The sequence below is a fragment of the Oreochromis niloticus genome, linkage group LG19 (genome assembly GCF_001858045.2).
Source record: "Oreochromis niloticus isolate F11D_XX linkage group LG19, O_niloticus_UMD_NMBU, whole genome shotgun sequence".
Classification (NCBI taxonomy): domain Eukaryota; kingdom Metazoa; phylum Chordata; class Actinopteri; order Cichliformes; family Cichlidae; genus Oreochromis; species Oreochromis niloticus.
In genome coordinates, this window is record NC_031983.2 from 7,491,627 (window position 1) to 7,519,219 (window position 27,593).

The 27,593-nt window shown below is 37.9% G+C and overlaps 1 protein-coding gene and 1 long non-coding RNA gene across 8 annotated transcripts in view; both read left to right on the forward strand.

Annotated features, from left to right (window-relative positions):
* Window positions 1-21,655, forward strand: part of slc4a11 (solute carrier family 4 member 11) — a 99,803-nt gene extending 78,148 nt beyond the window's left edge. For 6 of the 7 annotated variants that reach the window (XM_025901015.1, XM_013272936.3, XM_019349079.2 and 3 more), the window contains exons 10-21: window positions 1,771-1,855; window positions 2,810-2,935; window positions 5,338-5,451; window positions 6,517-6,649; window positions 8,088-8,161; window positions 11,144-11,363; window positions 11,783-11,889; window positions 14,486-14,651; window positions 16,390-16,563; window positions 18,360-18,555; window positions 19,694-19,863; window positions 21,057-21,123. In XM_025901015.1, coding sequence (XP_025756800.1) covers window positions 1,771-1,855; window positions 2,810-2,935; window positions 5,338-5,451; window positions 6,517-6,649; window positions 8,088-8,161; window positions 11,144-11,363; window positions 11,783-11,889; window positions 14,486-14,651; window positions 16,390-16,563; window positions 18,360-18,555; window positions 19,694-19,863; window positions 21,057-21,123 — 1,632 coding nt within the window. Of the gene's footprint in view, window positions 1-1,770; window positions 1,856-2,809; window positions 2,936-5,337; window positions 5,452-6,516; window positions 6,650-8,087; window positions 8,162-11,143; window positions 11,364-11,782; window positions 11,890-14,485; window positions 14,652-16,389; window positions 16,564-18,359; window positions 18,556-19,693; window positions 19,864-21,056 lie in introns of all 7 variants that reach the window. The other variant, XM_025901014.1, reaches the window with a different exon arrangement.
* A 1,448-nt stretch (window positions 21,656-23,103) lies between these two features.
* Window positions 23,104-26,811, forward strand: LOC112843137 (uncharacterized). Its single transcript, XR_003215280.1, has 2 exons — window positions 23,104-25,294; window positions 26,081-26,811. It is a non-coding gene; the product is annotated as an uncharacterized LOC112843137 (long non-coding RNA).
* The last annotated feature ends 782 nt before the right edge of the window (window positions 26,812-27,593 follow it).

Here is a 27,593-nt window from a genome sequence, read left to right on the forward strand (position 1 = left end):
GCAAGCATGTGTAGCTAAAACTAGCCAGCTTGGAGAAAAAAAGTTGTTTACATGTGATGTAAATACCTTTGATCTGTCATAGACCATCCAAACTTTTTAAGAAGACAAATGAGGCCAGAATGATTTTCCTGGGAGCTTTTCCCACTCACCCACCCCCTGTCGTCATCCGTTCCACTTCATTGCATAATACTATGTTCACCAAGAAAATGAAACACTGGGTAATTGGATAATTTGCTTAATAAGCTTAATCAGGGCTACACATTTACTCCCTGTCTGGTGTAACCTGAAAGCTCATCTTTTAAAATGAAACACTTCACGTCTCCTTTTAAATCACATGGCTCTTTATAACCATTCTCTTCCTGTCTTGTGTAAAATTATACTGAGTCTTCTCTCCGTCACCGATGCTGTCGTCTCTGTCTTTCCCAGTCATTTTCGGAGACACGGAGATCCTATTAAATGTATATCCAAATCCCGATATGCTGCTTTACTTGCTATATTTTGGATTATATGATTTTTAAGAACTACGCCATTAATGGTCATGACTCAAATGATCTTTCAAAGATCCCCCAGTGGAATCACCAGTGTCTTAGCTGAATCATCAAATGTGCAACTTTTAATCTAAGTGTGTCATTGTCCACAATAAAACGAGGTTGCAGAGCTGGATACAGCCTTGGGGTTTTATTACTCTTCAAGGTCACCGTGGATAAGGCAGACTAAATTAGCAAAATGCCTAAAAGCAAAACAGAACCATATGCATCAAGAGGGACATAATTTAAGATTATGGGTTTAATTGAAAAGCTCATCTCCGTTTAGTTTCAGTTACTTTGGGGTGATGCCACCTATAGACAGGGACAATAATACTGGCAGAACGACCTAAATGCGCTACAGTGATCTTACTGTGCACCCAAATCCAGATTAGATAGAGAAAAAGCCACTCCATCAGTTTTGCTTCTTCATTAAAAACAGTATCTGGCCATTAGGTAACCAGACTTTAGTCGTTTGACCACAAATGGTAATCCTTCTAAAATCAACCCAGATAATATAAAGTTTTGCAGTCGATCTTTGTGGCTGCCATCTTGCTTGTGTTGTCTTTCTGAAAAATTCACCAACAGTGTTAATGCACCCCTGTGCCATCATCTTTTCTTACATGTCAGATACCAAAGATTCACCTAGTTGACATCGTAATCAGACTAGGATGGAAAAAAAAAAAAGATTTCTACTTCTTGTGCTCCTTGACTGAGCCAAATTCTTATCATTGTTCTTCCTCAATAGTGGCATCTCTGCAGCAGGTTTTCCTCTAAGCAGCTGATGCTGAGATGTAGCTGCTATTTGAACTCCTGGCACTAATCTGAGCTGCTGTTAATTGCTGCTTTCTAAAGCTGGTAACTCTAATGAACTTAAACTCTGCAGCAGGGAAACTCTTTGTCTTCCTTTCTCCGAGTGGTCTGTATAAGAGGCATCTTCATCTAAGTGTCTGATACTTTGAGTTGCAAAAAGGTACAGTTCTCATTGGAAAACATCCCAGCTCACATCATCATGAAGATACTGCCTCTAGTCGTCATCAAGCCATAGAGTGGCTTTTTCTTCTATAATGTGGAACATATTTTGGTTTGTTTAACATGATTTCATTTTATATCACAGCATTTATTCCTTTGCTCTTGTTCTACAGTGTGATACGCAATTCTCCTGTCTAAAGGTGGTGCAGGTGGGACTCCATCAGTGAGACTATTTCTCATTTTTAAAAAGTAATCTTTTGTCTTATCTTCACAGTGTAAAGATTTCTTCAAAGCTGGCCGGGGAATTTATGAGGACTTTTGCCGCAGGCTGCCTTTCTACCCCTCTGACTTCACAGATGGTAGGCTGGACCTGAACTTGTAGTGAAAATGAATCATCTTGCTTGTTATGGCACACTGTGGTACTTCTGGCAGCTCCTCATTTGTCTGTCACCCTTTGCCTCAGTTACATCTGTGCTGCATCTGTGTCACGTCTAGGGTCATCTCCTGCTAAAATGACTATCTCGGATGCCTTACTGCTCTCATATGTTTCCATATGTCCAGTATTATTAGAAGTCACCAGACACGAGACTTTCACACACGTTGCATACTATACATTCTCATTGCAAACACGTCAGGCTGGTGGTTTTATCGACTCAAGTCACACTGCCGCCAAACATGAAAGTCAAATAAATGTACATCTTTCTTCATGCTGAGTATTTTTTAAATAAAGTGTTAGTTAATTAGTTGCTAGAATAGCTTGTGTACAAATATTTTAGATTAATCTGTGTCATTAAATGTTGCTTGTCTGTTGTAAAGAAAAGAAGACGGAGTAAAGAAGAGCAGAGTTTTCTAGGAGCATTCTCCTCTTCAGCTGTTTCCTTTCGGTCTTTCCTCGTGTCATATCACCCAAACACATTGACTGGGCAGTAACAAAATCAAGATATTTCTGTCTTGTGAGCGTCATCAGAGAATGATTATCTGATGAAGGTCACAGGACCAAAATTGTTGTGATCACATTAGAGCCCAATTAAAGTGTTTTATTCCAAAATGAGTTATCCATCATTTGGGTAACTGCTCTTGCAAAATGATGGATGACACGAAACCAAAACAAATGACTCATATTTTAAAAGGGCAGCAGGTAGCGTAATCCTCTGTAGAATAGTTTTACTGTATGAACTGGATGTTTATAGATGTAGAGGTACTGATGATGAACTGTGCTAATGTTCTTGCCGTTTTGAAATTAAAGTGTTGAGCCTCCTCCGCTCCATTATGAGGTGAATATGACTCATGTGTTTGTGTTTGTCTCCCCTCAGGTATAGTTGGCAGTAATAAAACCCTGCTGAAGTACATGACCACAGCCATCTTCCTCTACATTGCCATCCTCCTCCCTGCCATTGCTTTCGGCTCCCTCAATGATGAGAGCACACGTGGCGAGATCGGTATGAGCATGTATTTAAATCTAGAAACATGAATGCTTTTCTCAGACTGGGATTCTTGAGCAAATTTTTCCATTTCAGTATCAAGTGGTGGGTGTAAAAACAGCGATTTTATCAATTGTTTAGGAAAATAACTGTTGAAAAACAAAAGTTTAAAAATAAAAAGAAGAGTTTTAGTCAGAATTTAGAGTTCATCATAACACAAGAGCAGCATTAGTGAAGGTTACCAATGATCTTCTTTTGGTCTCTGTCATCTCTGTGCTTGTCCTGCTAGACCTCAATGCAAAACCACTGACCACAGTATTTTACTACATAGATTTGAATATACCATGGGTGCTGCAATGTTATGAATCATATCTATATGATAATCTCCATTTCATGTATATGGGGTATTTTCACACATGAAAATACTTTTTTACATCATAAACAGTTCCTTTAGGCAGTATTATGAAACAGTACACATTTTTTTTCTAATAATTTTAATGAAGTTTTAACAAAGAATGTCAAACAGTTCAGTACACACACAAAGCAATGAAAAGCCCACACACACACACCCCCGCAACAGACCTATGACATGGTTAGCAAATCCAGAATAATAAATAAAAAACTCGTAGTAATAATAATTGTTGTAATAGTGATGATAAACAGTTAAATGAAACAGGAAGACATACAAGGGTGATTTTAACCGCTCCCATACCTTGCATGTCTTTTTAAGCTAACCATTCAGTACTCAGTACTTCAATTAAGCAAAATTCTTCTCTTCTAGAAGTGTTTTCCAGGCTTGAAGGTAGATGGTCTAAAATCAGTGACGAGACCCTCAAAAATTGTTTTTCATTTCTTTTTATAGTAGAATGTAATCTTTCATGTGGGAGACTATTAAAGATTTCCTGATACCCGATGGTAACACTTTGATTCTGCTGTGTGCACGATACTTTGTGGCAATTAGAAGAAGCTTCTCTAATTTTCTATAAATACATGCAACTCTCTAGAGGACAGGCCTAAGAGGAAAATAACATGTTTATTCATTTTAATTTAAAAAATGTTAAATATTCTATAGAAATTTTTGTCCATAGTGGGCAAACCAGTGTTTTCAAATTATTAAACTCTGCCTCTCGCTCTCTCTCTCTCGTCTGTAGTGTATTTTGTTCTTTCTCCCTTCTTCTTCTCTTTCCTCCACCCCAAACTGGTTGCGGCAGATGGCTGCCCCTCCTGTCCGGTTCTGTCAGAGGTTTCATCCTGTTAAAAGGGAGTTTCTCCTTCCCACTTTCGCCAATTCTTTTCTCATATTGGGTTTGGCTAATTGTTGTGGTTTGACCTCTAGTATTTTAGGGCATTTACCCAACAATGTAAAATGCCATGAGGTGGCTGTTGTGAATTTGAGCTAAAACAATAAAATTAATTCAATTGAAAATAATCTTCCTTTTGTGCAAAATATTTAGAGAACATAAACAGCCAATCACTTTGATAAATGTAATTTTAAAACTTTTAACTACTGGAAACAGTTCCTTATTTCCATATTTGACAGGCAATGAGCAAATAATAGCACTTGTTTGAAATTCATAATGCCCAGTTTTCACTTTTTTAGCTCAGAAAAATTAGATTTAGCTACTTTTTTTACCTTCTAGCTGATAACGTGGCTAATGAATGCACTGAGATTAAATAGTAACACATTAGTGTGCAAAAATCTTGATTTGTGCCCCTTATTTCTTTATATTTGGCTAGGAAAATTGGAAAAACTTACAGTAATTTATTGAAACGTGCAGACATGCGTGGAAATACAGAATAGACTCGATGGTGCCAATTTATAACACCACTTTTTTTTTTTAAAAATCACAAGAAAATTTGGCTCCTTGAGAGAAAAATCTAAACAAACGAGTAGTGGCTCAAGACTGTTGCACAATACTGTTGGATAAGACCAGAAAGGGCTAATTTTGGTCTCTGTACATAGTGCCAAAATCTAGTAGTAATTCTCCTTTATTCATTGTGGTATATGAGTAAGCACTTTCCTTAATAAGTATGCTTACTGTTCTTTTTTTCTCTTGTATGTTTGACCTTCACTTTTTTTCTGTTTTACGTCTGAGCTTAACACATATATATTGTGAGCTGATGATTGTACCTAATGCAAGTTTCAGGTGACCATACACGTAGTAAAACAGTGAAACATTGAAACCTCTTTTTTGGAAAATATTCACATAATTATGTACTCAATGGGGGTGGAAAAGGCATCACGTTAGGTGTTTTATTTTAAAAAAGAAAAGGAAAAAATATACATATTATTTCCAAAGTTAACTTATCTGGAAAATGAATATGTAACTTACTTCAGCTTCAAAAGAACCCTAGCAGTCACTCATGCACATTAATCAGAGCTTCACGCTGTGTGTTCTCTGTGTGTCATCTCTCTCCAGATGTTCGGAAGACCATCATTGGCCAGAGTATCGGCGGGGTCATCTACTCGTTGTTTGCCGGCTCTCCTCTAGTCATCCCTCTAACCACAGCTCCCCTCGCCATTTTCATCAGCGGTAGGCTTCCCCGCTTTCATTCAGCTCATCTCAATCAAGATGCACTTATCTTTTCACAGTTTCTGCTGACAGCCACTTAGAATAGAAGGCTGGGAGTGGGTGGAGTACTAAGAAGATTACGTCAAAAATCAAGAAAAAGAAGCACCCAACCATGTCGAGCACCAGCCAAAAACTCTCGTGTCCTCATCTGTTCTTGCTTTTACCAGAAAGCGGTACCACTAGAGTAATTAAGCTGTTAGCTCACACATGTGCCCTTAATGAGTGTTCCTGGTGCAGTCAAGCAAAAAGCACAAATCTTCAAAAACTTGTTTCTTTTTTTCAAGAATGAGGAGCAGAACTTTATTTTTTTTATTTTTTGCGCACTGTGGTTATGTAATGATTGGTTCCAGGGGCCTGCGGGTCAGGAGAGTCGCTCATCGCATTCACAAACATGTAAACTTTAGGTTCAGTTCAGAGAGAGACAGCGCATAAACTGTTACATGGTTTTTACCCAACAGCGATGTTTTGTTGGTTGGAATTTAAACGATCTTGACGGCTGGAAGCTGCAGTATCAGGCCGTGATGAGGAAAAGCAGCAACTCCGATGCCAAGATGTAGTTTTAATACCAAGGCTGTTTGTTAGGTTTGTGGTGTGATGATCTTTGAAGTAAATGGGTTAGAACTGTGCTATGCGCATTCTCATGGGCATAATTATAGCACATTTCCAGCAGCCTGTCTGAGCAGAACAATGGCTTGTTTGTAAAGCTGTAACTCATCTGCGTACAAATCTGCTCAAGATTACAACTAAATTGTTATGGTTTTAACAAACCTATTACAGTTCTTTTTGTCCTTTCATGTTTGAATGAATTTAATTTTTTTCCAGTCATTGTTTATGTGTCTGTGCTTGTGTGTGTACAAGTCAGTCTTTGCTGGTAGAGACATCTGTAATGAACTTCTATTGTAACATTTTTCTCACTATCACAAATTTAGAATAGCAATTGTGTTACTTAGTTTCATAATGTGTATTTATTATATGCGGTTTATTTGTCTGTCTGTTTACTTGTGCACATGTGCAACTGGAACACAGTGATCCGAGGAATCTGTGACGACTACAACCTGGATTTCCCAGCTTTCTACGCCTGCATTGGGTTGTGGAACTGCCTCTTTCTCATCCTGGGAGGAATCTTCAATGTCAGTCTGCTCATGAAGCTCTTCAAAAGGTATCCTTCATATTCCTGATTTTATAAGTCCAATTTTTTACTTTGAGTTTCCTTTTATTTTGGTTGCTTTCTCTCATATAGAAAAATGTTTTAAATGTGTTTGTAACAACAGAAAAGTATTTGGGACAGCAGGATGTTTTTAAAGAATGCACACAGTCAATGTTTGAAATGTGTTGTTATTATTATTATATTCTAGTATCCGTTTACTTATTTTAAAGGGAGTTTATATTTCCTGTACAGGCATGTGTGGCATAACATTGCAATCAGTGCAACTTTGGTTAATTCGAAAAAAGTATGTGTTACACAGTTTGAGTAAATTTGGGACACAGTGTTTTTTTGTTTTGTTTCTTTCTTTGGTTCACAGATTGGGAAATATCTTGCATTGAAATTTCCATAAATAAGAGTCCATAATTTCAGTTAATAAATGTATTTATACTCAAATTCTGCCAGACCAGCATGCATTCAAACACCCACCAGCTGTAATGCACTTCCCACTCGGTACTTCCAACTCTCGTTATGGGACTAGCAGTAATTTGCTGTTCGACTGGTTTTATGATACTGACCTGTAAATCCTGCTACTGTGTTATCTTAGGAACCGCATCCATTTAGTTGGTGATGCATTATAGTTGTATTTTATTGCAAAGTTGGTGTCATAGTGCCAGTATATCAGCTAATGGAGATTATAAAATGAATTACTCTGTATGTATTTATCACAGAGTGTATTATACAGGCAGTGAAATTAACTTCATGTTGGCCAGAGATTAAAGTAATTTCCATGGAGGGTTATTCTTCATTATTGGTCAGTGTCAGACTTAAATGGACTTCCTGAGTATTCCTGAGCTTCCATTTGAAGTATTTACAAGCTCTAATGTGGAACCTTAAGGTTAAATGACAATGCTGAGAGTGTGTTCTGTGTTGAAATAAATATTTAACTTATGAATTTATAACATTAACAGTGTTAGCGACATTCCTGTCTTGCCTTTAGACAATGCTTCTTTGTGTCACAGTCGAGCTCTGTGACGTGTTCCTCTTGACTGTAGTAGTTGGTGCATTTTCTATGGAAGGAGGTTCAAAGGAGCCGTCAAACAGCCCTTTTATTTTAGCACAGAGCTCTCTGAAATCCCGGGTTAACAAAGAAACTTGGTGACCACAGCTGGTAACCACAGCTGTGCCACCTATGATCTCTAATTGGACTAATGCAGCTAATACAAGAAAACCTTATGTACCCTAAAAACACAGAAGTGCAGAAAAGTATCAATTATAAGAAAACAGTAATGCACACTTTGTTCTGAAAATATGTCTGTTAATTCATTAATTTTCATTTCCTTCTGATGTGTTTTTTCTATTATAGTTTTCCTTTTTTATATATATATGTGTAATTATGTTAGTTTTTACCGTCTTACAACGGTCTTAATTGTCACTTGTGTAATGTGTTTAGGTCAACAGAGGAGGTCATTGCCCTGTTCATTTCCATTGCATTTGTGGTTGATGCTGTGAAAGGCACAGTCAAAAGTAAGTTCATGACACACACAAGAAATATCTTTTTTTTTCTGTGAGTTGTTTACACGTTGCCTTTCTGTGGTGAAAATCAAATCAATGTAGTCGGCTAACTCAACACGCCTGCTGTCAAATCTGCCGCAAGCTCGTGTCTGATGTTGATTTCTAAGCCCCGAAAGATAAAGAAGATAAAAGCCTTCACTACCACATACATACAAATTATTATCTGTAAGTGAATTTTGAGATTATAATTTAAGTGGGCAGCTGAGAGTCATAAGATCTCTTCAACTAATCATTTAGTCCTTTTAATTAAAAACTGTCAAATAGTTTCTTCCAGTGTTTGTATATTCCTTCTGCAGTCCTCTGCACCTCTTAAAATCTATTACTTAAGGAGGAACAAACCGTGTTTATTGTGATAGTGAAGCCAGATAGAATTTTTTCATAATAACAGCTAAAGACTTATATTTAATACCCTGACAGCAAAACATAAAAGACCAAAAGACAGTCACCTGCCAAATGACTTACTAGTGAACCATGGGTAATATAATAATATGATCTTAATTAGTAAATTTAGATAAACAAGCATATGTTTGGCCAAGAGTTGAGAAATATTACCTTTTAAAATAGTAGGGAGACAGAAATACCACGCGAGGTCATTTGTTACTGTTGTGGGTCAGCAGATTGAGAGGCTTTAGAAATTAATCAGTCCAGATTTTGAACCCCATCTGCAGCTATATTATACCACCCCAGCTTTTATGGCCCCATATCATAAATATTTTACACAATTTAATTTCACAAAAATGAGATGACGATAGCTGAATGTAATTTATTTTGAATGCAGTGTTCTCCTGTTTTGTAGATTGCCAGTGCAGTAGTTCAATTTTCAGAAACCATTTGTAAAATACGCTCCGAGCTCATATGCCATTACCATAACATTAACCTATGCTATTTTGTTGACACTGTTCCTCCAAAATATTTTCCACTAACACAAATGAATACAGTTTGGGGCTGAATCTAGTCACCTGCACAACCTCGCCTAGCCTGTAACTTTATCCCTGTTTGATGAAAAGACCTGTGGAGGGAGCTAGTCATCTCATACACTCTTCCTCAAAAGTGACGTTAGAAGGTATTATGTCACACCCATTATGAAATTCATAGAGACAAAGTTGTGCATTCATTCTAAGTCACAATGGCAGAAAGAGCACCATCTCCACTGAGTTTAAAATCCCAGCCTTTAGCCACACATTACAGTTGGTGAGCTATTTATTCTGCAGTCCTTACATGGATGCAAAGACTGATTTCAGCAAACTAGGCAGATTTTGGTAAAGCTGTTGTAGATAATGCATTCTGTGCTGTTTCCCATTATTTCACCACTAATCCAGACTCGGCCTATTCTGCTAAATTTGATTAGTTTAGATTATCACTAAGGTTACTGGTTCATTTAGTGGTTGGAAAGAGAACACTGGCATCAAACACCCAAACATACAAGAAAAATAGCACCTTGAGTGAGTATTTTACAGCCTGGTTGATGGGCATTCAGTGTAGAGACATAACTCAGATGAGATTTATCTCACTTTCAAAGTTTTATCCCCAGCAGTACTGACAGTCACTCTCACGTGTCTCTTCATGAAAGATTTAAGCATTATTAAAAGTCTGTGTTTCTTTGCCTTTTCTGTGTTGACTGCAACATGAACAATGCAACCTGAGCATGATGGACATTTTTTGTAGTTTTGGTAAGGTTATATACAAAGCTTTCTTTCAAGATTTTCCTGTTGATAGGAATCCAATCAATATTTTTTTTAAGGATTATAAATATGTCAGTTGTAAGTTTTGGATTTCATTTGAGATCTGTGATATTGCGTCATTTACTATACCAGACTTTGGCAGCATACTTGTTATTATTGTCCGTTCATTGTATCTCTGATGGTTCACATGGAATCTGTTGACACTAACGATGCATTTTATAGCCAGTGTTGGGAAGGTTACTTTTAAAATGTATTCTACTGCAGATTACAGAATACATGCCCAAATGTAGTTTGTAACGTATTCCGTTAAGTTACTCAATGTGAGTAACGTATTCTGAATACTTTGGATTACTTGATATATTGTCATGCTTTTTACAACTATATGAATGTACTATTGCTGTACTATTGCTAACATTGTTAGCTGGTGTTAGCTGAGGTTAGTTCATGGACCGCAGACTGTTAGACTTAATGGATAGCATTAACAACCTGCTAGCAGCAAAATTATCTTGTGCAGTTCTGAAAGCAATACCAACTCGATTTTTAAATCTTAATATAAAATGAGTAACAGTAGGGTGGACATTAGGTAAGACTGCACTTTTTGCAGTGATCTCGTATAGAAAACTATTTCTGTATCTGAATATTTGCAGCTACCAGATTGTAATGCAGCCTTCATTAATAGTAATAAATCACACAGCAATAGTACATCGACGATACTGAAGTAGCACATAACCCAGGTAGCTACCACAACTAAAACAAGGTAGTTTTTAAAAACGAACTGACTTCCAGATGGTTGCTGATAAACAGAGTTTGCATTGCACAGTCAGATTTCGCCCATCCCTTTCTTCTTTAAATGTGAAGTGGTGTTGGAATTTCCAAGTAAGAAACGCATTCCTGCCCGTGCACTGCTGGCTCTGTTGTGCTGGCTCCGGGTCCATTGTGTAACTGACGCCACCAACATTAACAGGACGCTTACATTAGAGCCTCTTTTGTTTGAGTTTCCGGCAGTGCGTGGTATTACAAAAATTAGGGAGGGGATAGAGAGGGCATAGCCTAAAATATGAAACAAGAAAAGACAGCCTTGTAATACATTTATTTCAACAAAGTAATTGTATTCTAATTATCACCTATTTAAGCGGTAACTGTAACGGAATACAGTTACTCATATTTTGTATTTTAAATACGTGACACCGGAACATGTATTTCGTTACTCGCCAACACTGTTTATAGCTAAACACTGTGAATGTGATTTCAGTCTTTCATAGGTACTACCACGCTCCAACACTGGCCAACAGAAGCATAGGGGACTTTCCTCAAGGTGGAGACCTGCTGGGGGGAAACAGGAGTGAGGTGGTCGCAGGGTTTGCACTTACTGAATCCTTCATCCAGTGCAGTCGAGAGAGACCTGTCCTCTGCCTCCTGCTGATGCTCGGGACATTATGGATGGGCTATACTCTCTACCAGTTCAAAAGGAGGTATGTGCAGCACTGCAGTGCTGCAGCACTCTTAAGATAAATCATTGGAGAAGTTTAAATTGTGTTTGGATGGGAGCACTGCCTGCTAGCATGAATACCGCTGAGTAGGGCCTCGACTCTAAAGGAGTGACAGAGCTTACAGGAACTTTCCAGACAGCTCTTACAAAGCTCACTTTTCAGTCGAAGCTTCTGTTCCAGCCTGTGATTTAATAAGCATTAATATTCTACTTCTGATTGCTCCCAGTAATCAAATCAACCTCAAAGCTCGATTCAATTGTGTAAGCAAAAGGCGGACCAAGGTACTTAAACAGTGTCAGGATTGCAGCCATTGTCCTTGTCTTGTCCACAGTAATTGTATTCCTCTATTATTTGTCTCTCCCTCCTCACTCCCTTCTCCTTTCTCCCTCTCTCTCTTCAAGTCCGTTCCTGCATGCCAAAGTGAGGGAGGTGCTGTCGGACTGTGCCCTGCCAATCTCAGTGCTCATGTTCTCCTTCATCGGCTCCTACATTTTCAGTGACATTGAACGTCAGTATCATTTATTGCTTGGTAGTGTTAGTATCATTTATTTATTGCAGTTATAGAGTGCATTTGAGATGTTCATTATAAATAATACTATGCAGTCTAATATAGTGTTTCTTATTTTAAAACTGTTTTAAAACTAAAAATGTTTGAAACATTTGACCACATGCAGCACTTTTTTCACCCTAGTTCTAACACTTTTATTTTGGAGAAGGGGGTGTGACTATGGCCTGTACCAGTAAATTCGAGTCATTGACACAGGTGGAGGAAAACGTATCTTGCAATTCTCACACATGCAAAGCGATAGAGGTTCATTGTCTTGGTCAAGGATGTTACCGCGAGTAGTCAAGAACTACACTATCAGTTGTCTGTGTGATTAATGGAAGATTTGCAGTATAGCTCCACAGCTATATAATGTCCATTTCATTCAAAAGAGACCCCAAAATAAAGAAACTGTCTGAAAACTATCCCTAATACTTGGTTAGTGGTTAGTTAGTTTTCTCTTTTCTCAGTAATTTTGTATTTATTAAACCTTGTACATGTTTTTTCTATTTAGTAAGGGGAGATTCATGTTCTTAAAACTCTTTTTTTCAGGAACCTTGAATGCCCACACAAATTCCATTTCAAATTACTAATAATCATGTGATAAAGTGAGTGTTCACAGGACTCTATGCAATCCTGTAAAAATTTATGTACACCCCATGATTCACTGGCTTTTAGAACCACCTTCAACAACAATAACTTGAAATAATTGTTTACTTTGACTTTGTCAGTCTTTCGCGCTGTTGTGGAAAAGTTTTGGCTCAGTCTTCTTTATAGGGCTGTTTCACTTCATTGAGGTTTGTAGGCAGCTCTCTTCAAGTCTCACTATAGCGTTTCAGTCAGGTTGTTTCAGGGGCCATTGAAATACTTTGATTCTTTTCTTTTTCACCCATTCTGTTGTAGATTTGCTGGTATTGTTGAGATGACCGGTGTAATGTCCAATGAAACTGTTTGGCCAAGTTTTAGCCGGCAGACAGAGAGCCGCATATTTAACATAAGGATACAGTCCACTACGGAGTTCATGGTTGAGTCAGTAACTATAAACTGCTGAGGTCTAGTGACTGCAAAACAAGCCCGAATCATCAGCACTCTGTCACCATACTTGACAGTTGGTAGGACATATTTGTCCTGATACATTGTGGTTTTTGCCAAAACAGGCGCCGTGCATTATGCTTAAGCTGTGCTACCATGCTCTTTTTAGAAACAAGAGCTTTCATTCTTTTTTGTACTTGTACTGTAATTAACTTTAATATTTAACATGGCTAATGGAGCCCTGAAGAGTCTGCAGTGTAGCTGTTTTGTTTTAATAGTATCTCTGCAGTCTTGCAGTCTGACCTTGGGGTGAATTTGCTGGGAGGGCCACTCATGGGAGGATTGTTGCATTATGTTAACAAACACATGAATACTCCAGACCTGCAAACTGTCGAAACTTGTGCTTTTAGAGAGGAGCTCGCACATGCGGATGATCAATAATCAAGTGCATGTGATTTGCAGCACCATGCTACTACTTATCCTCTTAATTCCTATGAAGGCCCGTGAAAACTTTATTTATCTCTATAGTCTGTCTCAGCATTTTAATAAAAGATAACTAAAACATTAAATAGTTTCTTGAGTACATCTATAAATATATATTTTAATAATTTACTCTTGAGAGCTTTTATGAGTGTCTTGTTTGTCAGGGATACCCATTTAACATTTTTAAACAATTATGAAATAAAATTGTTGAAGCAACCTAAGTGTAAACAAAGTGATTGCTCAATCTCTTACTTTGTGACATACTGTGGTATTGTTTGAGCTCCATTTAAGGATTTTGAAGATATCCTAAACTGCTGAAGGGCACAAACTTACAACCTTTTTATTTCCAAAACATGTTTTCTAACTGCGAGGCCCCTCTTATTTAACGCCTTTATTGTCTTTTTATGTTCCCCAATCAAGGCGCAGGCCAAAACACGTTGGAGATTTTCAATTTTTATCCTCTATTGTTTAGCATCATTTTGTGTCCCCATTCATTGTTGCCAAGGCAGCAGCTGTTCTCTAGAGGTCGACATAGAAACAAAGAGATCAGTGCCAAACCCTCATATGAATTTAAATATAAGTGCTTTACCTCCAGAGACAATAAGTCATAAGATAATAGAGCCATTATTGTATTGTCATTCCTTCCTAAATTTAACCAACTGCACTTAATTCAACCGCATTTGACAGGAGAGTGTGCCAAATAAGATGTTCAGCATTTGAAAAAAAATCCAGCCTCTCTTATGATTATTGGTGTGAAAAAAACATGAGTCATTACAAGAGTTTAAGAGACTGTCGTGTTTGTAATGATGGAATGTGATGAGATAGGAGTAATGCTAATGAATTTTACACAGCTCTTTTCTTAAGAATATGCTTAATGAATTTCAGTACATTCACACATACAAGAATCTCGTTAGAAGCAGATGTTTCTCACGTCACAGGCTAAAGTTAAATACGAGTTATGATGGAGGTTTAAGGCATCATTTTGTAATATAAAGTTAAACTCGTGGTTGTTATTTTTTTGCTTTGTTTTCTTCCTTTGAAACAGTTCCAGTGTTTAAAGTTCATAACCGGCCCATCTTCAACGTGGCACCATTTGAACGGCTGTCGCCCATGAACGTTGTCAGCGCCATGGGACTCGGCTTCCTCCTGGCCCTCCTCATCTTCATCGACCAGAACATTGTTGTTTCGCTGACGAACGCACCAGAAAACAGGTAAATCCTTATGTGCTGAGCAGACGTTGGATATCTAAGAGATATGACTGCAAAACTCTCTTCACTGAAAATAGCTTAACAACACCAAGGGGAAACTTGAGTTGATTCTAGTATTTGCTTAGCACTCTTCCTGTGACCATTCAGAATGCTGTCAGACTTTTAGAGATCCACTCCTCCACTTTGGAGTTTGCTTCAACCGGATATTTTCCAGTCTGTTAGGGAGGGTGGAAGAACTGAGCCAGAAATTTGACATCTGAGTCAAATTGTCACAGTCAGAGAGCTCTGAAGAAGCCTCAGAGCCAAAACACAATGTGAGCTTTTACCCAGTTCTTCTAAATTTGCATTGGATGGGCCAATTTAGAGCCATCAACCATCTAGCAGCCCTACAGTGAAAACCTATAGTGATGGAATTTCTGGCATTGGCTTGTACATTTGTTGGACAGAGATTAATTGGATCTAAATGTCTGCTCCAAATATGGAAGAATTCCCCAGAGGGCAGATATCCACTAGTCCTCAAAATTCAGAAAAAAAATTAAAGATGTCTAAAAATGGGACTCACTGTGAGATGAAAAAGAGTGGTAAACAGAATTCACTTTGTTTATACCTCATGTTTTCCTTCATATGTCATTAATAAAAGAGTCCCAAACAGCTGAAACTATTTCTCCTGCAGCTTTGTTCTTTGTATTATTTTATCCGGTCCATTCCTTTATTTGCTTTACATCTTTTTTGAAGCATTTGAACTTTTTCCCCCACCCGCACAGATATTTGATTGCATCAGTCGTGTTAGTTTAAAAATTATGACAACATGTTGAAATTGAATAAAGACTTTACAGGCTCTCAGCATGATCCCGACTTACAAAGTTATATATATGGTTGTTTAGTGGATATAAATGAAAATAAAGCTAAAGGCTTCTTCACCAGTAAAATCCTCTGTCACTTAGATTTATGCTTGATGACCTAAAGTTTCCTATGCACTGTAATTTACAGTATGAGGCGGTGCCAATGTCATATGCAAGGGCACGGAGCAGGAGGCACGACTAGTGATCAGTGTGTTCATATTTCTTTACAAAACTGCTGCTGTCTGCCTTCAGGCAGCATATTTACAGTTTTAGGCTACCCAAAGAAACACACACACACACACACACACACACACACACACACACACGCACAGAGTCCCCCTCATACCACCTCAGAGATAATGCATTGCAGTGATCCCTCACTAACAGGAGCATAAAAAAAAAGTTTGGTGGCATCAAAAAGGTCGCAGCCTTGTTTTTGTGTAACATTAGTGTAATGTCATGCTCAGCTTATGATGTCATCATCAGTGACATATTGGTTTGTGCTTTTCTTTCTGTAAAAAAGAAAAAAGAACGAATCTACAAAAATGTACAGGATTTTTTCTTTTATGTTTAATGGGAAAAAGTTAGTGAAACGTGAGTGAGGTTTGTCGAAGGGCATCACTGACCTTAGGAGAAAGATGCCCTTTTTGGTTTTAGCAGAAGTGTACTGGTAGTTGTAGAGTGTACAGGCAGACTACTGTCACGTGGACTTCTAAAAATTTGTGTATGGCAGTTTTCTTGTGCGTGCCTTTAAACCTATTTATATAACTTATGGTAAATGTACTCTATTACTTTCTTACATTTGTATGTAATTTGTCCCTTTATGGTTTTAGAGGCAGCTTTAACCTGTTTTTGTGCTGCATTATGTTGTTGACTGTAATGGTTGCATTGCTCCTCAGATTGCTGAAGGGTACTGCATATCACTGGGACCTGATGCTCTCTGGGCTCATTAACATCCTAATGTCAGTGCTGGGGTTGCCCTGGATGCATGCCGCCTTCCCCCACTCCACCCTCCATGTGCGCCAGCTGGCTTTTGTGGAGCAGCGCGTCGAGGGGGGGCACCTCTACGAGACGTGAGTTACCCACCCTCTCACTTCCAGTGCTAATCAGATTCTTAATTAAAGCTCGTCTTCAGAGCGTGTGGCGACTGTAATTTTGAGTTGTATCCGAGCTACTGTATCCTGTTCTTCCCTGATTGCGCGATTACTATGTAACTAAAGATTTTCCCTCCGGGTGGAAGAGGTGAGGGAGTTTTTAATAGATGAGAGGATTATGTTCATCAGTCTGGCCACACAGATATGTGCAAAATTACAGTTTGCATATATTCGGGATTAAGAAAGTAGTTGAGTATGATTAATGGAGACTAGGGGGGACAGTCTTATATAAGTTCAGAAGATTTAATTAGAGATATAAGCTGGAGAAAAGTGTGCAATTTTAGGAATTTTGAAAGTGTGTATATGTCTGGAAAATTCCTAGGAAATTTTGAATATTAGTATCACTGACTGTTTATGAACAGCTGTTTTCCAATATTTTTGAAGGTGTACTAAAAGTATTTTTATTGCATCTTTATTAGGAGGTGCTTACTAGTCCTGAACGGGTGACATTAAATTAAAAAGACTCAAGAATAAGATAAACACAAAGTAAAATAAATAAAAATTACACGAGAAAAATGTGAGGTTTCAGCTCCACAGGTTGAGAGTCCTGATGAGGTCATTCCAAGGTCACAGATGCAATCCCTCATGTTGCATGCATAGGAAGTAAAATATGTATATGATGATATAACAACCTTTTTTTCAACATCAGTGTCTAGAGTCTGAATTAACAACTCCAATAAAAAGGGATTTCATCATCATTTGGACAGCCAACCTGAAATGTTGGGAAATTTATTATTTTCTTAAAATGATGGTGAGGTCTTCTCCAAAAACAGTTCAGCCTTCATCAGGCCACTAAACTTTTTCCCAGAGCATCATGTTGCTTATTGACAGGTGTGCATGATTTTTTTTTTTCCCCTCTTCTGCGGTGTCCTGCTATGAACATGCCATGATCAGTGCAGCCGTGAACTGTGACACATGAACGTCAGAATTATGAACAGAGATCATCTGATTGGAGAGTCATTTCCAGGAACAGTAGACATGGTTTGTCTAATTGTAGACTGATTAATATTTAAATTCTTTAAAGCTTTTCCGGCTTTATACAAATCAAAAGTAATCTTTGTCATATTTCACTTTGTAAAGCAGATTCATTTTTGAATAGCAAATTCAAAATGCTCACATGTTTTTTAAGTCTAGCCGACACCTGCAATCATGTTCCATTAATTGGAGTGGAGGATTGCTGGTGCCTGACTTCAATTAGCTTTTGTAGATGTCATTAGCCTAGGGCTTTCCTTACTTTTTCCAAACTACCCTGCAGATGTTTAAATCAACTATACTTTGGCAAAAAGCTTATTTGTATTTTATTAATTTAAACGTGTGTTTGTTCATGATGTGGATGAAGAGATGTTCATATTATCACACAGGTTATTCATAAATGCTGATCATTTTTGTTATTTTATTGTTCTAAAGAGTGGTTAATATTTTTAATCTGTAAGAAGAGAGTTATCAGTAATAGCAGAAATCTTTTTGTACTTTTAAAAATAACAGGATCTGATAATGAGATATGGGGAAAAACATATAGCATGTCTTTTCCCCACTGCTCAGGCCCCTGAAACTATGGGAAGTGGGTCTGGAAAATTCCAGATTTTTCAAATGAAAAATGTGCTGCAATACTGATAACAAAATCCCAGAAAATGCATTGTCTGTTGCATTGTATGAATCAATTGTGGGCTTTCCAGTAACCATTCATTTGTATGTTATTGTGTGCGTCTCCTCAGTATCGTCCAGGTTAAGGAGACCCGTCTGACGTCTCTGGCTGCCAATATCTTCATTGGCATATCAGTGTTGCTGTTGCCTCTCCCGCTGCAGTGGATACCCAAACCTGTCCTCTATGGCCTCTTCCTCTACATCGCCCTCACCTCCATCGACGGAAACCAGATGTGCGACCGAATGGCTCTCCTTCTGAAAGAGCAGGTCAGAAAGTGTGTGGTGGAAGGACCAGTTGAATAAATGTGTGTGTCCGTGTCCATATGTCGATAGCAGGGCTCTGCAGATCAAACAGTTGACTGTGTGCCCGGTGCTGGAGGACCAGACACGAGTGAAATGGTATTTGCAAATATAATTTTTGTGCTCGTATATTCACAGTACGAGGTGGATAGTGTTTAGTGAATTAAGACAGATAAGATAAAAAAATTAACATTTTTATTCTAGTATCGTGTATCAAACACATAACAACACTAAAAGAGAATGCTGATTGTTTGTCTTGTGTGTCTTATCCTGTGTGTCCGATTTAACCTTCCTTCTGTCTCAGTAAAGATGTAAAGCAAGGCCATTTTTCCCCTACGCTTGGTAATGTCACACACTGGCGCCTCCTAATGATGCTATGAGGAAATGACTTAAAATTTACAGGTTTCACTGTCTAGAAAGCCTGCGTAAGTGTAAATCTGTAGTAGAAGCTGTTATGCTCATGTACATATATAATTATGCAAAGGTTAAACTGAAAATAAAATAAATTTATTAATTAAATAAAAGTAAAACCAAACATTAAAAAATCTCATATAAGTATTGTTCAATTTAATGACCACATTTTTTTTGCTTCGTATGAAATCCAGATCTTTGCCTCTGTTTTCTTCTTCAGATGAATACATTTTCCCTCCTCACCTGTAGATAATTCCGATTTACTGAGTGTACAGGTGCCAACCGAGCTTTAGAAGATGCAGATGTGTCCTGTGATGTTTTTTTTTTTTTTTTTTTTTTAAATTTATTTATTTGCTCTTTGTTTGGAATAAGATTAGTACCTGACACCAGATCAGTTGGTGGAGCTAAATTTGTTTTTGCTGCAGCTCGACTGGGATTGCATGTCCTACCAAAAATCAATGTTATTGTGGTATACAGTCACACAGGAGACCCAAACAGTTATTGCACGTTGTAGGAATGAATGCTAAATGTTCGTTGTGATTTAAAATCCAGAGTGCACTTCTTAAAATGCGTGTGTGTTGCCCACTTCCCTTAGTCATTCCTTTAAGTTTGCAGGAGACCTGAGGACAGTGAAGAAGAAGAGCCACAGGGGAGATTGTTTTTTAATCTGTCTTGATCCTCTCACCTCTTGCAGACGTCTTACCCACCTACCCACTACATCCGCAAAGTGCCCCAGAGGAAGATCCACTACTTCACCTTCCTGCAGATGATGCAGCTGCTGGTGCTGTGTACGTTTGGCATGTACCCGATACCGTACATGAAAATGATCTTCCCTCTGGTCATGATCCTCCTAATCCCAATCAGGTACGACTGTGACCACTTTGTCCCGTAAAATTGTTTTCTCGAGTGCTTTAAACCAGGGTGACATTCAGCAGCACACGGGTAATAACAAGAGCTGTGTCTGACCTAAATCTGCCCTCTAGATGAAAAAAGCTTTAAATTACAGTGAAGTCTGGTTTCTGCTGTCTTTTTTTCTTTCAAAAATCCTCATATCTCTCTAAAAAGCGCTATTATGGGGAATAAAATAGACAAGATGATGAATTATCTTTATTCTGTTTTTAAACTTTAACATTTAATGTGGAATGGGAAAAAAAACTGCAACGTCTGACTAAACGATACCCAAATATTGATCGGAATGATAAAACTTTGAAACACACTGTATGAAGGCTTTTACCATAATGATAGGATGCAGAATTAAAGCACAGCATACAAGCCTACCGGAAATACCTGAATTTAAAAAGTAAAGTTTCAATTATTTATTAGATGATCACAGTGGATAAATACACTGACGGCTTGAAGATCCATGCATTTTTCATGAGGTAACCTGCATTAGTACATTTTTGTGCAGGGAAGAAGTGTTCCCGGGCAGTGCGACAAGCTGTAAACACGACATTGTCATGTTAGCGAGTTAGCAAACAGCTCCCCTATACACGTATGCTGGAGACACGACACAGCATCGCTATTCAGCAAAGTTGTGCTTCAGGTTACTGGGTGCAAGCTAATTCAGTATTCCCCTTTTCACTTGTTTGTTTTGGTTCCCTCCAACTATGTTTTTCCAACTGGATTGTACTACAAATCAGGTTACAGTAATGAGTTAAAAATTTGAGTGAAAATTGTCAGTCGTTCTTTTTTCAGTTTGATTTTATAGTGTTAAAGTTGACATTTGATCACCATGGAGGTAAATGTGTATAACATAATCATTTCCTAAAACCATAAAGTGCATCTTTTGAAGTTTGGGGGGTCGTATATTAGCCACTGTAGAAATGCGCTCTTGATTCAATTCAATTCAATTCAATTTTATTTATATAGCGCCAAATCACAACAAAAGTCACCTCAAGGCGCTTCATAATGATCACTGGTAACACTGACAAGAATGCGATCAGTTTTATCTGGTAAAATCAGACACTGTAAAGGCTTTGGGGTTTATTTTCTTCTTATGTTTTCTTTCTGCTCTAACAAGCACCGACTGACATGAATTATCTCTGCTCTGTGTTTAGGAACAACGTGCTTCCTCATATCATTGAGGCCAAATACTTGGACATAATGGATGCCCAACACATGTAGCTACAGATGGAATAAGCTCTGGATCCACATAAAGACATCTGGAATTTAAACAAAAAAAACAAAAAAAAAGAAAATTAACAAAAACATATTTTTCAATGCAAAACTGTATGGAAAGCAAAAAGGAAATATATATCGACTGTTTTGATTTTTGTATCCGATAAGAACATTCTTTTAGGTGAAACACTGGAAAAGTGGCAAGTCATGTGAAGAGGGACGAGAGTCGTGGGAAATATTTTCCAAACATTAAACGGACAGCATCTCTCTGAGGGGGAAATTCTACCGAAAAAAGGAAGGAGAAAAAGAATGAAACATAAAACAGGACCGTCCAGAACTACCTGTTTCACTTCTGTTTGACCCTGTCAGATTGTTCAGTGCCATATACCTCCATCTTCTCCATTCACACCTTATACTTTTCTATGGTAACACTTTACAATATCCTACTGCAGTGTGTACATCTGTGTTTTAACCTGTGGGCAACTGCTTCAAGTATTCACTAATACTGCTCAAGTAATAAAACTGCTGCCAGTGGAAATTGCGTATTAATTAGAAAGGTGTAATGGCACAATGTCAGTATGAACATTATCTGTTTTTGACACTTTGCACTCACATTGTGTTTTTACACTGCCATACAGGGAGGTTTGCCATCTGTACCCCGTGTTAAGTATTGAAAACCTTTTCCATGGGTCACTTACATGGCAGTAACACTGCGTTTAGGCCGCTGTAAAGAAAATCTTTACCTTAATCATTGTGCAGTGTTAAAACCTTCACATTCCTACACCTTTTAGCTGTGATCCTCTCTTTTATCTATGTAGGACACCTGCGTCCTTACATGTTTTGATTCTAAGTCATTCCAAAAACGTTAGTATTCATTAAGGTGTGTGTGCGTGTGTCTGTGTGTGCGTGTGTGTGTTATGTGTGTGTGCCATCATCTAGCTTTCTGCCGGGTCTTAGAAAACCGAATTTTTAAGGTGGAATTTAAGTGCTCAGATGAATTTTAAAAAATACATTCCACGGGTATATATTATGTGTAATTATTTAGAAAGACAGCACAAACCAAATCATATAGTAAAGTCTTTATGAAATTATGAATATATTAGAATATATTATGGCAGTATATAAAACTTATTATTGTTCAAATCTAGGATTATTTATTTATCATGATGACCGTTTGTCTTTCAAGTGGAGAATGATCATTTTGTGTGTTTACCCTGACCTGCACTTCTCTTTTTGCTCTTTTTCATCCCACAGATACCAAATGTTGTATTCCGAGTGTGTGTCTCACATATGACTCTCCCACAGTTTACATATCAAAGTCCCTTCCAGTTCCATGTCACAGTTCTGGTGCATTGCTAGTAAAGTCAGGTTAAAAAAAAAACAAAAAGCATCTGAGAGCTTTGGACTGAACAAAATGCATTTTTCTCCTGTGATCAAGTGTTCAAAAATGAGTTTTAGAATAACCCAGTCTTGTTTTCTATTTAGATGTTATGATTAGATCAGTGCTTGCAGATGTTGTCATGTAATAATCCAGGTGTCTGGAGAGATTAATCTTGTTATCTACAGCTCAAAAAGAAAAAAGATTCTAAGCACTGGTTTGCTTAAAGCATGTCACCTGGGTTTTTGATACAATGTGATGCCAATGGACATGTATCATACATGAGGAAAAAAAAGTAGCAAGTCAAACAGTAACTTCTCATTAAAACGAATGCAATGCTCAATATTTAGCAATACTGTGTATAAAGCAAAACTTCACCGGTGATATTTGGGTGAACCAGCAAAGGCGGACCCATCACTGAAGCAATGACAGGCCAGCTGTATTTTTACAACAGCACCTTTTCAGTCCATCCTCATGGTACAAACGCTGCTCTGCGCTGATTTGATTACGTTACACATCAAGAGGAAAAAATACATAAAAATACATATATATATATATATATATATATATATATATATATATATATATATATATATATATATATATATATATATATATACACATAAATAAATAAAAAATATATTTGCCTGTCAAAGAGGCATCCACAGTGGCAGATTTTTATTATGGTTTTGTTGCTTTCCCAATATCCAAATGGCAGCTCCTGCACTTCTGTTCAACTTTGTCTTACAGATGTGAGAAAGATGTCCAATTTAAGCAGATGGATGTCTCATGCTGAGATAGCAAGGCATAAAAGCCTGCAAGCATTTGCATAATCCTTGGACTAAGCCTTAAGACAGCACTGGTGAAAGCAGGACGAGATTGTGAGGTATGAAGGAATATGTACAGTTTGCAATGCGAAGTTTAGTTTTTATCAACTATCCATTATAATCCAACGCAAGGTATTAGTTTCTAACTTTGGACTGAGATTTACTGATTCTTCTTCTTATGTGACAGTACTGTTGTTGTTCCTTGATATCCTCACTGTACTGATCATTTTGGAATAGCAGCAAACTTCTCTCAGAGGACTTGATATTGGATTTGGGATGAAAGATACTACTCCGTTTGTGAAACCTTGACTTCCCCTTCCTCCTAATTGGATTTGTTTGAAATTGCGTACTGTGATGTTTTGTTTAGGTTAACCCCCCCTCTTTTCTGATTTCATATAGCCTACTTTTTCTAATCATGAATGTATGATGTGTGGATTTTTATATAGCATACTAATTTAGGTGTCAAACAGAATCTGTAATTTTGTCAAAAAGATCAGCTATATTTGTAAGCTGTAAGATGTAAAATGAGAAAATATAGTTATCAAAACAGAATGTGTTGGTTTACTATAGAGTGTGTGTGTGTGTGTGTGTGTGTATATAATATATATATACACACACACACACACTACACTGAAAAAGAGAGATTATCTCAAGCTGTTTGCCAAATAAAAAGTAGTAGTGATGTAAATAAGTGTGTGCTTGTGCTCACTGCGAATTGGTGATCAGATTGTCGTAATGTTTGATATTTATATTAGTGCCCTTTAGACAAAGGTTCCTTCTAATGTTATTGACCACCTTGACCATTTATCTACGGCCACTACCAGGACAAAACGTTCCCCTCAGCAGCCTTGTTCATTTAGAGGATATTACAAAAGGTCAAGACATTATGTGCCACATGGTTACATAAAGAATGCAGTGTATTTTCAGTATGCTAATCTGCTGTGGAAGTAAGGAGGTAATCAACTCAAAATAACTTCTGGGTAGTGCAAGTAATGCAGCTGTAGGACCGTGTGTGAAATACAGCTCCATACTGCAAACATGCATGTATTTCTACTTATGGTTCTCATTTTTTGTCACAATCTTTTGTTTTAATAAAAATAAAAACCCACTCCTACATATATAAATTACAGAGAGAGATTTTTATGTATGTTAACACGTTTCCAAAAATATTAAGTTAGCTGTTATTTCACCTATAAATTTCCTGCTCTGTTGGGAATTAATAGCCATTGTTGATGCTTGAAGTATCAGCCTTCCATTGAAACAAACCTCAGTGTAAACGCTATTATCAATGTTACTGACATTCATCCTCACATGGGGATAAAACCCTTCAACCGCTCTTTAACCAGTAGATGTATTTACAGCGCCGCTTTCAGGACAGTTTTTATATTCCCAACTTCACCGAAAAGGGATCCTGTGTGCATTGGTACCATAATTACTGAATGAGTAATTACGTGTTTTTAATAAATATCTGTATATCTCGAACTGATGTATAGGCAGAAAAAAATATAATTTTTTAGAGTATAACATCGTCTCTGTGTTGTCGCTGCTGGACTGCACCTGCGCAGATGACCGCAGATCTCCAAGTCATAAGAAACCTGGCAGCGCAGTTGATCAGCTCTGTGGGGTTATTAGAGGCACGCGGACAGAGTCGCGTTAAATAAGTTAAGTCCCTCTGCCGCTCTGGGCTGCATGGTGCGGAGCTCTGACTGTATAAAAGATAGACGACACGACAGCACTTTCTCCCATGGTGCAAAAATGAAGCCAAAATATCCCCCTTGTGGGAGCTGCCATATTGCGCTTTTGGAGCCGAAGCCTGCGCAGGAGTGACTTGAGGTGGAGCGACTGCGTCACTTTCCCACCCACACGCCCGCTGGATGTGACCGCGAACACGCCCCCCTTACACTAGTTACGTAGCCTGGCTGCTCCATCATTAATCTGATTTTACTCCTCGCCAAATCCCACATCCATAAATGTAAGTTGTCAAGCAAGAAACCACACTTTCTCACTTTTAGGAAAGAAATTGAAATCTATGTGAATACAATTTGTTGCTCTGACAACAAAAAAGCTTTAAAAACCGTAAATATTTGTAATATGTTTAATGCCCTTGTTTAATTATCCAACGTCACTGTATCTCTCGCTTTTTATTTTTTTCTTTCCCCTTTTAATTTTGATATGTATCTTACCTGTTTAATTTAACACACTCTTCCATTGTATTATAATTTTGCAGTACATTGTTTCCTCCGTGTATTATATTTGTTCCTGTTCCTCCTGAAATAAAGCTGGAGGAAAAAAAAAACATAAACTGGAGGCCAGGCTTTTTTTTTATCTGCTGATGGGGTTTACCGCGACTGTCAATGTCCATATTGTGAAAAAGACACCCAGCTTATCATTTTATAGTTCTACAACATCTGAAATCACTGTTAATTTTTTCCTAAATTAGCCGCTAGCATTCGCACTGTGTTAGAGGCTTGTTGCTAGCAAGTTAGCGCTGGTATACACCTGTTACTCTAATAGTCTGTATTTTTGAATGATTCCTTAGTTTTTGTTATCCATTTTTAAACAGATGACATCAGCTGCATACTCCACAGAGACCCAGAGTTACTATTACTATCAAAAATGTAACACTGTCCTTTGAGATTTTAACAGAAGACTGAGTGCAATGAATCTAAAACTGTTTAGATCTTCAGAGCCCTCTTTAAAAACAGCAGCAGAAGGTTTCAGTAGTGTATTGTAATTTGTTCTTTTCATTTAATAATAGAGTCCACATAATTATTACCAGCTACACCCACCATGGGAGAAACTGGTGAGGGAGACCATCAGGACCAAGCTGGATTTCCTGGGTCCAGAGGTTTGTAGAAATCCAGATGTTCTGTTGACCCACTGAGAGAGGCATCATTTCAGAAACATCAGAAAAACTGAAGTTCATCGCAGGGATCAAGGAGGACCTCATGATCTTCACCACCAGCTCCCTTACAGGGAAATCTTCAGAACCCCACTGTAGGCCCACTCCAGAAGAGACTTCTGGTTTGTCTAATGTTATAAATACTTGGATAATCCTCAGCAGCTCTGGACTTTTACATAAAGATATTATATTAAAAAATATATTATCCTCTCTGCTCACTGGTATGAATGACTGAATTACTTTGTAGTAAATAACACACTATTGGGAAGAAAAAAAAAAACTGAAAGAATTCCAGATCACCAGTTTTTAGTTAACCTTCATCAGGTTTTATTTAAGTGTGTCAGGGAAAATCTCATGTGCTCTTCATGTGGCTGAGTGCATTCAGTGTTTAAAACAGAACCTCTACAGGTCTCAGATAGCAGCTTTCTGAAACACAAGACTGCTGATATATAGTGACAGTGACAGGGGTGATTAATCCTTTTGACTTTATCAATAAAACAGCTGCAGCTTTCATCAGTTAATTTTGGAGTTAACGTGAACATGTTGAATGATCTGTCTGCTTTCACTGGGTGGTGCTGAGGTCTGAATCTGAGGGCAGCTCCTGTAATCACAAAGAGAACAGAATCATCACAAACTGAAATATAAAGTTTATCTCTCAAATCTGAAATAAAGCTGATCCTTCTTAGTCCTCACAGAGTTCTACTCTTACATTCTTTCAGTTCTACAGTTCTGCTGACATATGAGCTGCTTATTAAAAAAAAGAACAAAGCCTTATATACTATACATACTATATAAACAACATATATAAACAGATTTTCCAATATAATATTTAACTTTGAGTTGTTGGTGCTTTGTAAATGGAAGTCAAAGGAGTTTGCAAAGAAAGGCGTCTGGACTTCTTTAAGTTGCTTGAAGACGTTTCACCTCTCATCCGAGAAGCTTCTTCAGTTCTAAGGTCAAATGGCCGAGAGTCCCAGATTTAAACCCAGTGGGAGTATCCCCCCCAAGGAGGGACAAAGGACCCCCTGGTGATCCTCTAATCACATGCGCCAAGGTGTGAAAGCGGGTGTGGGACCTAATCAGCCAGGGTTTCGGGTGAGCCCATTGTGAAACCTGGCCCCACCTTGTCATGTGAATTCCTGAGGTCAGATGGCCCAGGATGTGAGTGGGCGTTAAGGCGTCTGGGGAGGGAACTCAAAACTGGATTATAGATGGCAGACAGTTGGTGTCGTAAACCACCGCCTCTGTTCAAAGATGGTCGCTCACAGTGGACATAGATGGCCTCTTTCACTCTTCTTTCAAACCATCTGTCCTCCCTGTCCAAAATGTGAACATTGGCATCCTCGAAAGAGTGACCTTTATCCTTAAG